Consider the following 15,147-nt stretch of genomic DNA (forward strand, 5'->3'; position numbering starts at 1 on the left):
TTGTGCCCCAAAACAAGTGAATTATCTGTGGCCAGTTCTTTCTCTATGTATCATCATAGTATTCAATAAATTACTGTTGCTGTCAAAGTGCAATGAAGATAAGATCTCACCTTTACAGATTCAGCTATAATATTCACCAAGAATTGGAGAGGGCAGGGAAGCAGGGAGTTGTGCCACAGAAATGCCTTCCCAACATGTTTTCTGAGACCCTAGGGTTTCACACAAAGCAGAACAAATCACACCCTTAGCAGTTCACACAGTCCCATACAGCTGTGTGCTGCAGGTGGTGCCCTAAAAATGTGTTTATTTTGCAGCACTGCAGGCTGCAAAGCTGCACTTAAAAATGAAATACATTTCCCTTGCTTGCATTCTCCATTCTTCACCCTGAACCTCTCTCTCTCTTTCTAACTTGCTGGAAGAAGATGGTAAGATGTAGAGATCTAGTAATAGCAATGTGGCTCAATCTCAAAAAAATGAAATGGAAGGTATCAGTATGGAGCACATAGTGAAAACTGACAAGCATGGTGTGTGGCACTGAAATTTTAGTGGTGTACTCATTCTGGAGAATAGGAGGCTCAGAAGTGGAGGGGACCCTCTCAGTCTCTACAACTACCTGAAAGGAGGGTGTAGCGAGGTGGGGGTAGGTCTCCTCTCCCAAGTAACAAGTGATAATAGGACAAGAGGTAATGACTTCAAGCTATGCTAGGGAAGGTTTAGACTGGATATTAGGAAAAATTTCTTCACAGAGAGGGTAATCAGGCATTGGAACAGGCTTCCCAGGGAAGTGGTGGAATCACTGTCCCTGGAAGTGTTCAAAACCCATGTAGATGAGGCCCTCAGTGATATGGTTTAGTGGTGGTCTTGGCAGTCCTGTGGTAACGGTTGGACTTCATGATCTTAGAGGTCATTTCCAACCTAGTTGATTCTATGATTCAGAGAGGCAGCTATCACAGCAATTGAGTGAAATATCAGTGGAAACTTCAAAATTTCATAAACATGAAAAAATCAGATGTCAACTGAGTATGAAGTAATATGCAGACAGGCGAATGGCTGCAAGACAGACATAAATGTGCATTATATGATAATTCTTTTCTATCACTGATACAAGGATTGATTTACTGATAGGGTTTAGAGTCTGTAGTCTTCCACCAGCATCACCCAGTGTGCTAAGTGCTCTGTGTTATGTGACAAAGGAGCAGTTGTGGCTGTGTTGCAGAGCCTATTGTCACTGTGGGTTATTCTGATCCTGTTTTGCATACATAAATGCTAAATACCCAAATTGGGATAATCCTTGTTTTATCAGAGAGTTTTCTTGCACATATTAGTTCTCAAATAATTTTTGCCCATTTCAAAGATTTTCTAAACCAGGATCATTCAGCTGGTGAAAGTATAGAGACCACCAAACTGAATTTTCTGTTACTTCTTCAGTGTGAGCTAAACTAGCAATTTATTCCAGCTGTTTCTTTATCCTGAACAAAATCCACTGCTCAGGAGAAGGTGTCAAAATATCTGTGCATCATCACATCTGCTTTAGCCTCTAAGGCCAGTATTATGCAATGAACAGCACCACTCTGCACACTGGGGACTCTTCTGACCTTTGGGATCATCTAACCTTCCGGATCATCTAACCTTCCAGTTGCTTTAATTTATACTTTGTTTAAGCAGTAGAAGAAATTAAAATTCTCCAAAATGTTACTCTTAAAACCCTAAAATCTTTGTTGATTTGCACAAAATTAGCAGTGGTATTTGTATAGTTCACAATCTGGTGCTGTTAGGTTCTCGGACACGTTCCTTTGGAGAGATGAGGTCTCTTGGAAACTATGAGTATTCCATACCTCCTTAGCAGAGTGTCTGCAATCCTGAAACATTCCACAGCCCACCCTGAGACTTGCATTTTAGAAAGTATAAAATATGGGGCGTTTATAGGTTTTATCTTAGCTGTCATATTCTTTCCATTAAGTAATCCACTGCAAACACCACATCTATGTGAAGCCCAAGCTTCTGTAGCTGTATTCCTTGTGAGCTTGCTGGCAAGCTGTACAAAATGCACTCAGTATAATGTTTTCAAAGACTGATATAAGTGGTCCTCAATGAAGCTGAATGTCTTTGTAACTTTTTATTACAGGCAGTAGAAAACATCCTTAAAAACATGCTGCAATGTTACCACTCATGAAAAAGCCAAGATCAACATCAGCTTGATCATTGTCACAAACATAGAGAAATACAAACAGAAAGCAAGTAACCATTTTGTAGGTTGATGTTTTACAGTTAAAGTGCAAGATCCACTTGAGTGTCCATAAAAGAAAATTAAAAGGATAGTTTAATTTCTTTCTATTAACTGGAGATAAATCTGATCTAAAGCTTAGGTTTGTCGAAAGCTAGTTTACTGAAAACCTAGCAATATCTGCTCTTCTAAATTTGTGTTATATGTCTCTGCACAGTACAAGGTAATTTCTCTGTTCTTCACCAGATTTACTATGATAGTGAATTTATGCTAGAATTTCTATTAGAAAAAGAACCCCATGCTTACAATTGGAAATGTGAAAATGGTGTCAAGTTGCAAGCATGAGGTTTGTAAAACTGGCTGACAATTACACTGTGTAGCTCTTTACTTATGATAATTACCTTCGCAATAACATGACTGGAAATATAAATCCAGCTGTAGCCAGCTACAGCTAGTGGATTACCAGTAGTTTGTTATTCTGAACCATTCCCCTAGCTTGCAAAGAATGACCTTATCTAGAAACACAGCTCTGTATGCACACAAAAAACATTGCATCAGGAACACAACTGAGCTTTGAGTTTCTTGTTCATCATTCATTACATTAAAAAAAAAAAAAGGTTAAAAAAAAAATAAGCTTGGATAGCTCCTTTGGAGGACTTGAGGATAGAAAGGCTCTGCAGACTGATCTGTACAGGCTGCATTGACGTGCTGTAGCCAGTGGCATGAAGTTCAACAAGGCAAAGTGCGGTGTCCTGCCCTTGGGCCACAACAACCCCACACAATGCTCTAGGCTTGGGGAAGAGTGGCTGGAAAGCTGTTCAGCAGAAAAGGACTTGCAGATGTTGGTCAGCACCCGGCTGAACATGATCCAGCTTGTGCCCAGGCAGCCAAGAAGGCCAGCAGCACCCTGGCCTGTATCAGCAACAGTGCAGCCAGCAGGGCCAGGGCAGCGATCATCCCCCTGTACCTGGCTCTGGTAAGGCTGCAGCACAAATCCTGTGTTCAGTTCTGGGCTCCTCACTGCAAGAAAAACATTTTGGTGCTGGAACAGGTGCAGAGAAGGACATGAAGCTGGTGAGAGGTCTGGAGCCTAAGTCTTATGTCTCCAAGGGCTGGAGAAAAGGATGCTCAGGGAGACCTGACTGCTCTCTACAACTACCTGAAAGGAGGTTGTAGCCAGGTGGGTGTTGGGCTCTTTTGCCCAGTAACAAGTGATAGGACAAGAGGAAATGGCTTCAAGTTGTGCCAGGGGAGGCTTTAGATTGGATAGTTGTAATAATTTCTAAGGATTATCAAGTACTAGAACAGGTTGCCCAGCAAGTGGTGGAATCTCCATCCCTGGAGGCACTGCTCCAAATTTATACCTACAGCAATTCAGTTAAGTCATCTTTTCACCTACGTCAGAGATAACACAAAGCAAAATTAGTTGAAAAAACCTATCAATTTTCCCCCAAACAAGCTGCTTTCATTAATTATAATTTTTCTGAATGTAACAGTGGTTTCTTATGCTCCTAATATAAAGATTTCTGATTTTGATTTTCATACAAGTACATTTTGTTCATTTGGAAAGAAACCTTCCCATTTTCCTCCAGTAAATTCAAATGGATCAGTTTTGGGTTGTGTGAACTGATCAGTGAATCTATTTCATCTTTTGAAACTTACTCCTTCATTTTGGCTTTTCTTTTTTTATTCAATTTGGCTTTCACAGCAACACCTGTAACTTAAGTCACAACTGATATGCCATAGTGTAATTTGAATGTAACCTGGTATAAATGATTTGTGGCATTGTCAATGGTCAAATGGAGGTCAGGAATAAAAGTGTGTCATGTCAGCAGTTCTAAGAACAACAAGCTACAGGTTGGGCAGAGAAGAGATTCAGAGCAGCCCTGTGGAGAAGGACTTGGGGGTGTTGGTTGATGGGAAAATGAACATGAGCCGGCTTCAGTGTGCGCTCGCAGCCCAGAAAGCCAACCGTATCCTGGGCTGCATCAAAAGGAGTGTGACCAGCAGGTCGAAGGAGGTGATCCTGCCCCTCTACTCTGCTCTCGTGAGACCTCACCTGGAGTATTGTGTGCAGTTCTGGTGTCCTCAACATAAAAAGGACATGGAACTGTTGGAACAAGTCCAGAGGAGGGCCACGAGGATGATCAGGGGACTGGAGCACCTCCCGTATGAAGACAGGCTGAGAAAGTTGGGGCTGTTCATCCTGGAGAAGAGAAGGCTGCGTGGAGACCTCATAGCAGCCTTCCAGTACCTGAAGGGGGCCTATAGGGATGCTGGAGAGGGACTCTTCATTAGAGACTGTAGTGACAGGACAAGGGGTAATAGGTTCAAACTTAAACAGGGGAAGTTTAGATTGGATATAAGAAGGAAATTCTTTCCTGTTAGGGTGGTGAGGCACTGGAATAGGTTGCCCAGGGAGGTTGTGAATGCTCCATCCCTGGCAGTGTTCAAGGTCAGGTTGGACAGGCCTTTGGGTGATATGGTTTAGTGTGAGGTGTCCCTGCCCACAGCAGGGGGGTTGGAACTAGATGATCTTAAGGTTCTTTCCAACCCTAACTATTCTATGATTCTATGATTCTATGATTCTATGAAACATCTATGTTGGAGCTTTTCGTGTACCGGTGTCTTAAACTAGCTGAATTTCGTAACAAAACTAACTCAGAGCCAGGGTTTGTGAATGAATGCCACAATACTTTGGTAATGATGTTCTGCAAGAAGAAATCTAGAAAACGTGGTGAAACTGAAGCTAAGTAAAGTAAGTAAACACTTACTGCAAGGAAGATCTGAAGAGAACTGTGAGCCACTTCTATGTACTGATATTCAAGAAGACACCCCGAGACAGTGATATATCGATGATCCTCTGGTGCCCAGTCTGGTGCTGGGGTTACTGAGGTCACGGTGCAGCCTGGCCCGTTCTCCATCCACCAAGAACGATGCATTGAGATATTAAAGGTCAGAATGAGATCTGTTTCCTGCAAAAGAACAAGTGAAGAATTAATGTACTGGGATGGTACTCAGGCATCAAGAGATTTCACAGGATGCATTAAGAAGCCAAAAGCAGTGATAAAACTGCACTGTCACATGAAAGCGGATCTTGACTGCAGCAAGCACAAGTTGCTGTACTTTGGCAGGTGGAATTGCTTTGGAGCAGAATTATCCTGCAAGCCAGAATCTAGGTTCCTTCCAACCCAAACCATTCTATGAGTCCTGTGATCTGTTCCCAGACGTTATGATAGCCTAGACTGTATCAGTCATTTCTGTTACATTGCCCATTTTCCTGAGGAAACTATAAGGACTGATGGACGTGCACAGCAACTGTCCTTTGCTCAGTACCTAGAAATATGGCCAATATTTTGGTGGTCTGATGAAACAAATTACACAACAGTCCTCAGGATCCAAGACTTCATAGACTTTGACACGTATCTTTAAGGAGTTTTATCTCACGGATGCTGTGAAGCAGACCTGTGGTAACTATACTGAAATACTGGAGAAGATGCAAAAGAAGTATTCTGTACATATGCTTACAAGTGAAACCTCTTTGTAATGCCTCTTTCAGATTTCTAACTCCCTAGGAGTCTTTAAGGAAATAGCTAGTGAATGCTGCCATGTCTAAAGACTGATTAGCTTGTTAAAAAGGAGTGGCAGAGACCTGCAACCTTTAACTCCAGTGCAGCTAGTGCAATGGAGTAACTAGTCAGGCTTGCTTTCCATTTAGATTGAATTCATAAATAGTTCATAAAGGATTACTAAATGATTAATATACATCATAAACAATACTACATATATGACTTTCATAAATTATACTTGGTTGAACATTACTTGAGGGTATTTTACATAGTTATAACAAAACTATGTACTTTGTGGATTCTGTAATAGCTTACGGAGTTTACCAACCCTTTATAAATAATTTGCAAGTTTAACCTCATTGTAAAGCGTGAGTATCTGGTCTGTGTGCACATGTGCTCAGTTATGCAAAAAAATTGCTTTTAAGTAATGTCTTTACAAAGCCAAGTTCTCCCCGCACCTAACCTACATTTTTTCAGTCTGTTGATGACATTAATAATTAAGATTCTCATAAAGATTTTAGAATGTAATTATTTAATTAGGTTTACCATGCCAAAAGGAATAGAATATCATTCTGTAGCAGATACATTGTATACACATTTTCCTTCCTTCAAAAATTGTCTTTTATTCAGTCCCACTTATTTTCCTTTTTTTGCTCTAACTCATGCAAAGGCAACTCCATCCAGAGAGGTTTTGGATAATGTCATGACTGACAGGTCAATTGATTTGTGGTTGCACTCAACATTAGTGCAGTTGAAAGTTTTTTAAGTTGCAGCTCTTCTTTAAAAGTGCAGAAATTTTGTACATTTAAAAAAAATAAATTCCTATCCTGTATAAACACACCCAGCTGACAGGTGTCTGGAAGGTTCATAAATATTTTTGTGATGAATAATTACCCTACATTCTCACAACAGCCCGGTCCAGCAAACAATAAGAAAATGTATGAAGCTTCACATGAATTTAATCATGCAACTAACTTCAAGCATTTGAAAAAGGGACTCTTGATCAGATACTGCAGCAATAGGACAAGGGGTAATGGGTTTAAATTTAAACAGGGAAAGTTCAGGTTAGATATAAGGAAGAAATTCTTTACTGTGAGGGTGGTGAGGCACTGGAACAGGTTGCCCAGAGAAGTGATAAATGCTCCATCCCTGGCAGTGTCTAAGGCCAGGTTGGACAGAGCCTTGGGTGATGTGGTCTAGTAGAAGGTGTCCCTGCCTGCGGCAGGTGATTTGGAACTAAATGATCTAAGGTCCTTTCCCACCCTAACCATTCTACAATTCTATGATTCTATGGAGGTGATCAAAGCAACAGTGAACATTTGTATAAACTACGCAGTTTTCCCCCAGAATGGATACATTTACTATGGCTGTAAGTCTTCACACGCAGCAAAATTTTCCTTTCTCTGGACCCCTCCATACCAAAGCTGCAGACACTGGAAAGTATCTGCCAGATGCTTTTGGAAATGGGCATTTTTACCACATCCCAGCCAGAATACTATTCTTCTTTCTGGAGTCAGGGCTGTTATGGCCCCTCAGTAGCACACTGGCCTTCTCACCTAGTGTAAGAAGTTGAAGTAAGTTATCTTTGGAGTAAATTTATTCCTGAATGACTAAAATTGGAATCCATCATGTTATTGTCAGAAGACCTTTAAGTCATTCTAGTTACCATGGGAAATTCTTAACCTCTAGTCTCTTATCAGAGATGCAGTATGAACGAATAGGACTTATTGTCTGACTTTATTTTAGTATTTGCAATACCTTCAGAAGAATCATGATGGACTAAAAATATTTTATGAAGTGCAGACAAGGGATGAAAAATGTATTCCTTGAAAAGCAAAGGGATAAACTGGCTTGCAGGAACTGAGTATTTGTTATGTATCTGTCAGATGAAGTTAAAATGGATCAGGAGGAGCTAAATATAAAAATCAAAACTGGGTTCTGTGGTTAGAACATCATTGCTCTATAGCCAGTTTGCTTTCAAAGGGCGCAGTAATCCAAAAGTTTACAGGTTAGAAGCACAAGTTAATTCCCAAGTTACTCAGGAAATATAATCACACATTAAAATATTTATAATTACGTATGTAGATAAAACTTTATAAAGTCCATCTTTCTTCCATCCCTGAATTAATCCCAGATGATTTTCTGAAATGATTCGTTACATTTAGAAAATTCCCTTGCCCTCAAATCATCTTTAGGCAGTTAAGTTGAATGCTGTGATTAAGACTAATCTTCTTTTGTTAAGGAATAGTCTTTTAGTGTTTACCAGTAAAAACTTATAGGACTTTATCACATCTATATCCTATTTCTACCTCCAAGTAATTAGTGAACTGCTGTGTTGCTTCTTGTGCTTATAAAATAGACCTGATACCTGTCACGGAAAGGTTACATTCTTTCTTTTACAATAGTAAACCAAATAGTAAACCAAAATAAATTCCATCTTAAACTGTGAATAATGTGGTTGAGAAGGCTTTCAAGAAGTGTAGCTATCACATATTGAACCAGTTAAAAACCGGTGAACTTCAGAAAGCAAAACATTAAGCAGATCTGAAATCTGGTTATGATAAGGTTAGGGATCATTGAATCATAGAATAGTTAGGGTTGGAAAGGACCTCAAGATCATCTAGTTCCAACCTCACACTAGACCATGTTGCCCAAGGCTCCATCCAACCTGGCCTTGCCACTGCCAGGGATGAAGCATTTACCACTTCTCTGGGCAATTCATTCCAGTGCCTCACCACCCTCACAGTAAAGAACTTCTTCCTTATATTTAACCTGAACTTCCCTGTTTAAGTTTAAACCCATTACCCCTTGTCCTGTTGCTACAGTGTCTTGATGATCAGAGTCCCTCTCCAGCACCTTTGTAGGCCCCCTTCAGATCTCAGCTGGAATAAGAATAATGAAATCAGATTCTGACAAGTCAACATGTAATTTAGACACAATTATAATCCAAAAATAGATGGGACACGAAAAAATACAGGAGGAGCCTGTTCACCTCAAAGTCAGCTGCTGCACAGTTAAATCGTCTCAGCTATAAATCGTTATGGGCTTTGAACTTGCCTTTAACCTTCAAACCATGCGCCCCTGTATGCAACCATATTAGCAGAGAAGTTCCTATTGCTTTGTAGTGGTCACCCAACTTACAGAAAAGTTTGACATCATAGTGAGAAAACTGTTAGAACTTGAATCTCCTTGCAGAAATGTAGAAGCCGAGGAGCGGATAATGTAGCTAGCTTTAACATCTCTTAAACTGAAAGCATTTAGAGCTCTGCTTGCTATTTATTTTGTTCATTGTTTGAATACAGTTTTAGTGGACATAGACAAAGCCTATACTGGAAGCTGGGGATTTGTTGTACTCTCCAGTGTATTTGCCACCTGTTTTCTTTCCAACATCTGTGGCTCAAAATATTGTTCAGGGAAATGAAGAGAAATGGTCTGATAATCCTTGAAGCTACGAAACCTAACAAGAACTGTTGATACACACTGGGCATGCCGATGCAGTGTTGTTCAGTCTGTATGTAGAGGATGATTTCATTATCCTAAATTCAATAAACAGCTGCTTCTTCATGGACACAGAAATACATCTGTATGAGCTTTACTGATGATCACTGTGCTGCTTTTGTAAATCCTGCTGGTATTTGTAAAGCCTGTTAATGAAAATTGGTGCATTAAAGTAGATTTTGCTATTCATCAAGGAGGTGAAAAAAAACCCCAACCAAACCCAAACTACCAGAGGAAAATACTTAGCAGGACATCTTTGTTGACATTCTTAAGATGTGCTGTTAAGTAGTCAGGGGAAGTACTGGTGGATTAGACAAAGGCTAGAATTTGGAGGTCTCAGAGGCTCAGATCTCAGAGATTAGAGGATGAGACATTTTCAAATTAAGTCTGTAATTTGATTTTAGCTTAGTTTGTAAAAAGTGTTGAGCTCTGATGGTTTTGTGCCTGTGTTTAGTATGGTAGTTAAAAATTTTTGCTGGGGTTAACTGCACAGTACATGACATTTTCTGACTGAGGATAGCTGATGACAGAACATGACAGCAGAAAGCTTTGCAAGAGCTGCTAGAAAGTAATACAATCTTCTTTCATTAAGAAGCAGCAGTGGGACAGCAGCGCTCAAAATGAACATTGCTTTGCGTATAATGTATTACTACTAGTACATATTAGTAAGTATACTATATGCAGTAATAACAATACATTACTCTTTCAACGGATTTTGTTGGGTGCAGCTTACAGAAGCTGATCCTAAACAGAGTGCCAAGAGAAAAAAGGAGGCAGTAGTTATTCAGGGTGATCCTCTTTGAAATTCCAGGAGATCTTGTAGACTCTGGGAAATTAAATTCCATTAAACCATTGACTTCAATGGTTGTGGCTTGCTGTATCATGGGAAATAAGTTTCTTCCATTCTTCTAATTAGGAATTGCTGAAATCTGTGCAAACCTGCCAATTCTTAACAAGTTCTGTCAAATACAACAATATAACCACTTGTTTCATTTTTCAGACTCAGACTAACAAGAACAGGCTGCTTGGAGACTGAATGATTACACAAGGTTTCAGTGATAAAAAAATGATCAGGGTCTGAAAGCATTTGTAGTTCCCGGCGCCTCAGATGCACAGAGGCCTGTACAGGCATTTTTTTTTTGTTCTGTTATCTCACTTTTCCACTAAAGCTAACTCCCACCAGGCAGTACCATTTCTTCATGTAAGCAGACCTTTTCCTGTCTAAAGAAAAAAACCTGCCCTCACCGAAGACTCAAAATAGAGCTTATTTATTTATTTATTTATTTGTTACCCTTTGCTTTTTAATCCACACTTTATATACAGGAAATAATCATTGTACAATTTTGTGCAGATCATGGATATTTAAATTCCTAATCTTTCTTACCCTGTTGCATATGAACTTATTTTAGCCTTTCCACTTTTTGCATGTGGTGATTCTTTCCCTTTAATTTGAGTATTTTTTTCCCAGTAATCTAGAACTGTGTTCATTAATTTTCTCTTACAAAAACAGTTTTGTAACAGTATAATTTCAAATTGGCTATGCAGCTTGATTTAAGTATTTGCCATTAAGCAGATAAGATTTAACCAGTCTGAATCTACCCAACAGAATTACTTCTGGAGTTCATGAAGGAAAACTAGCAAACATTGTCTCACTGTTAGCTTTTCTCGGTATTCTGTTAAAAATGTTCCAGAAGTATCTTAGGTTATTTTCAATGTACTTCCGGACATGTCAATGAATTAGTTAAAAAGATACCAGCATGAAAGAAGGAGATGATTCTGGTGTCCTGGTGGAACTGGAGTATTAGATTAATAAAATGCTACAAAATAGTTTTCAAAAAGCACAGGTACTGCTATGCAGGGATTTACTGCTTACTATTCTGTTACATGATACTGATCAATAATCTAATGAAATTGTTAGAGCTGTGATCAAGGTTATCTTAATTAAGATCTTAATATTTTTCTAGTATTGGAATATGTACATTGAAAAACCTAGCAATTCTAATCTGCTCTGTTTCAACTCATTAAAAACAAGATACCTGCTGAACTCCAGAATATTAATTTAATCAGCTCAGTGGCATCAACATTTTTATTAACATCTTTGTTCAAAAAGTTTCTACTTATATAGTTATTAAATGAAAAATATCACAAAAAGAAATTAAAAACTTTCCATTTGTATTGCAAAGTTAAAATGATTATTAATATCCCATGAATATTTTTTCTATTTAAACAGAATATTTTTAGACTAAGAATATTATGACTAATTTTTTTTTTTTTTTTTTTTTTGGTGCAGAACAAAAGAATTAATCCCATCCCAGCAACCCCGTGTCACTTATCATGGGGCCTGAGAAGTTGCAGTCCCTGTGCTATTACACAGAAATTTTCATTCAGCGCTTGTACATATTTAGCAAAGATCCTGAGCACTAGAATTTTTGTCATTTCCTGTAAAATTACTTTCTGGAGGATTTAAGCATGCACAATTGTAAAATACACCAAAATAAGCAGATGACCAGGGGCGCTCACATCCCAGAGTAGTACCTAGCTCTGTGGATACTTATTTATTTCGCACTGTGGAGTAATCAGGAATTCACTCTGGAACTGAGAACATTTCTTGAAGGAAACTGAGTTAAATATAATACCTTGTTTTGAGAAGTTTCTTTTTTTTGACAAATTGCCATTTTCTGAGGAAAACAGCTTGCCTCCAAACTTGCTTTGTTAATGTGGGTATTTTCTAGTGGCCAGTTTTCCAGTCTCAGGTGATATATGTTGTTCTATCCGTAATGATGGGCATGGGATTATTACCAGGTCTTATTAGAACCTAGTAATAAAGTAATAAGGAAGTAAAACCTAGCTTCTTTCATTCCAAAAGACAAATCTATTCTAAAGTCTGGATTAAACCTGAAGGTACAAACATGAAATTTAAATATTTACTGGTGTACCAGAACATGATGATCCCTTGGTATCTTTGTAAAGTTTTTGCTTTGAAGTGGTACTAGTGGTACTGAAGTACTAGTTTTTTATGAGTAAGGCATAATGCTTTTTAAAGATGTTTGTTTAGCCTCTTGGGACTGATTTTTTTTCCCCTCTTCTTTTAAAACGGTAAAGGAGCTATGTCTCTCGTCTTGGTTTACCCCAGCAAATACACAGATCGATAGTGCTTAGCATTTGCAGACACAAATATAAATAACCTCTTAATTACAAATAAAACCCTTCTAAGTACAAGGACGTCTTATATTTGGATAATTGCCAAAAGACTGCAGAGCTTCCAATGAGCTGGGAACACAGCTCTGCAGGCTGCAACCAGAAAGTTCTAGGCTTTGAATGAAATAAATAGGATTTATATAAGGATTTTAATAAGGATTAAATAAATATCCTTAAAATGTTTTCCTTTTCTAGAGTAAATGGTTTACTGTATTACTGAACCACCTCAAGAATACTACGCTTGATCATCTCTGTCCAAGGTAAAATTTTATGGTCCAACATTTAGTAAGGAAGGATGGTATAGATGGCATAGTAAAGAAGTGTATGGTGTAGAAACTTAAAACATCAGTAAGTTTACAGAGTGTATGCAGAAAGAAATTCCAGCTCATGTGGTTTGTTCAGTATCCCCTGGTGTTGGTTACTGCACAGTAATAGGTGCTGTAAAATACAATGTATGTGTACACTGACGGAACTTTGTTTTCTCTTTCCTATGACTTTTTATTCTTGTTTAAAGTGTAAATAATTCTCACCTTTTTTTTTTAAACAGCTCCATTTATGACCCTAGGGTGGAGCTCATGTCTATAGTGAAGAATATTCTTTTGTTTGAATCAGCCTCTGGTAGCAAATCTAAAAGAATTTACCACTCTCACTGTGTGCTGGAAACGGTCAGCAGACTTGAACAGAAGAGTTATCGGACCACAGAAACAGTTTTGTTATCCCAGAAGTGGTGTTAGGAAATATGAGATCATTTTCATGCAGAATGGCTTCATGAAATAGCAGGGTGATGATAAATATAGGTTGTACATAGTGCTCTATAGTCTATAATCACTTCTAGACAGCAGTGGTTTTATATGCATTAAGATTTCAGAATAAAGATGCCTGAATCAGTCAGGAAATTACTAAAAAGCATGTGGAATCATCTTACTCAGTTTGATTAAAATCTAGCCCAGGTGAGTATTTTCATAAAGGTTTACTTCTGTGGGTAGGTTGCAATGAGCTAAAACATCAATTTAAAATACATAGCTAGTCCTCACAATCCACTTGCATTCTAAGTAAGAAATAAAATATCCAGATTTAAGTGGTTTGAATTCCTCTACAGTCAATAGAAAGGACTGAGTTGAAAGACAGTGCCAAGTATTTGTGAAGGACTCTGAAAAGCTGCTTAGGGAACCAAGATAAGATGTTGTACAGGAAGCCAGCTACACACTGATGGTAAGGAAGCACAAAGGCAGAAGTGGAAGTGTGGGCTATATCTATATAGAACTTATGCTCAGTTTGAGAAATGGTGTGGAATACTTTCCTGCATTAACTATTTCAGGCTCTTTCACTATAATTTATTCCACTATTGACCAGATTGATAGACATCATCCACACAATTAGATTCAGATCTGAAGCTGTACAGCACTCGTGTAGCTTGTAAATTTGGGCCAGAAAAGAAAAACTCAGACCAGTGGACCACACCAATACACAATCAGCACAATGTGCACAAAACCTGTGTGTAGCAGTTTCTAGTGCAACACTGCTCAATATATATGGTAAGGACATTAATTTGATATATTTTACACCTAGATGCGACTTCTATCAATCTTAAGGGATTGCACAGCTGCAGCTCCAACAGGTGACATAGGATAACCTGTGTCACATGGGTGACAACAGCTCCTTTTGCCTGAGCTATATTTAACCCACAGACTTTGAAAACCACCTTTAGTTCCTGACTGAAAGGTTCTCTTTATTTTTATTTTTAATGAAAAAGGCGCTTGTCAGATGTTATTTGTCTCTGATAAACTTTAGTACATCAAGAGTTTATTTACGTCCTTGCAGGTGATGGTGTTTATTAGAGTACCTAAGGCTATACTTAGATTTGATAAATCAAACTCTTTTCACTTTACGTTTACATAATTTGCAGTAATTCATTTAAAAGCAGGTGAAATTGCACTCTCTTTTTGTGGTGTAGTGTCATGTCACTCAGTATGAAGATTAGTTTTATTGAAACTAATTTATTTGATCATTCACTACTGTTATCTAAGTACAGAAATAATAAGATCTAACTTATTTTGAACACAGAGTGAATTACAGATATTTTGTATATTGGCTGCTGTCTGCATTTGGGAATTATTCGAATTATTTCTAAGAAACAAGGTGCGTTGTTTCCTCCGTTCTACAGCTGTGCCTCTGACATGATTCTGAATGATAAGACTACTCAGGAATTCCAATTTAGCTAGTTCTAGCTTTCAAAATTAAAAGAAGAAGAATGTGAACAACACTGCAGAAAATGCGTTTCAACATTTTTGTGAGAAGATGTTATACTTTTTCAAACTTGACTTAATAGAGCACTTAGGCTGCATTTGCGAACTGGAACATGTTAGCATTCCCACATACGCAGTGTAGGTGACACGGGCTCAAATCCCTGATTAGGAAATGAAGAACAACCTATTCACAAACTTCTGTTCTGACATAACAAGTCTCATGGAAACAGACTAAAAAGAAACTTTTGCCATCTACATTAATAAACAAACTACAATATAAAAAAAAGCTGATTCCCGCAAACATTTGAAGTTCATGTCCTTTCCTCTTATGAGATACTGTTAAGATGTGACAATGCCCAGTGCTTTAGAAAACTACAGCCTCCTAAGAACAATTCAAAGCCATTTCAAAAGA

The 15,147-nt window shown here is 38.3% G+C and overlaps 1 protein-coding gene across 4 annotated transcripts in view; it reads right to left on the reverse strand.

Annotated features, from left to right (window-relative positions):
• Window positions 1–15,147, reverse strand: part of NKAIN2 (sodium/potassium transporting ATPase interacting 2) — a 555,084-nt gene that overhangs the window by 75,099 nt on the left and 464,838 nt on the right. For all 4 annotated transcript variants that reach the window (XR_008972171.1, XR_008972170.1, XR_008972173.1 and 1 more), the window contains one exon: window positions 4,999–5,199. Coding sequence is in view for 1 of the 4 variants with exons in the window: in XM_057409393.1 (XP_057265376.1) it covers window positions 4,999–5,199 (201 nt within the window). In the remaining 3 variants the exon portion in view is untranslated. The remainder of the gene's footprint in view (window positions 1–4,998; window positions 5,200–15,147) is intronic.

Source organism: Pezoporus wallicus, unplaced genomic scaffold (assembly GCF_028554395.1).
Source record: "Pezoporus wallicus isolate ANWC-B61680 ecotype Strahan unplaced genomic scaffold, APGP_CSIRO_Pwel_v1 contig_3817, whole genome shotgun sequence".
Classification (NCBI taxonomy): Eukaryota; Metazoa; Chordata; class Aves; order Psittaciformes; family Psittacidae; genus Pezoporus; species Pezoporus wallicus.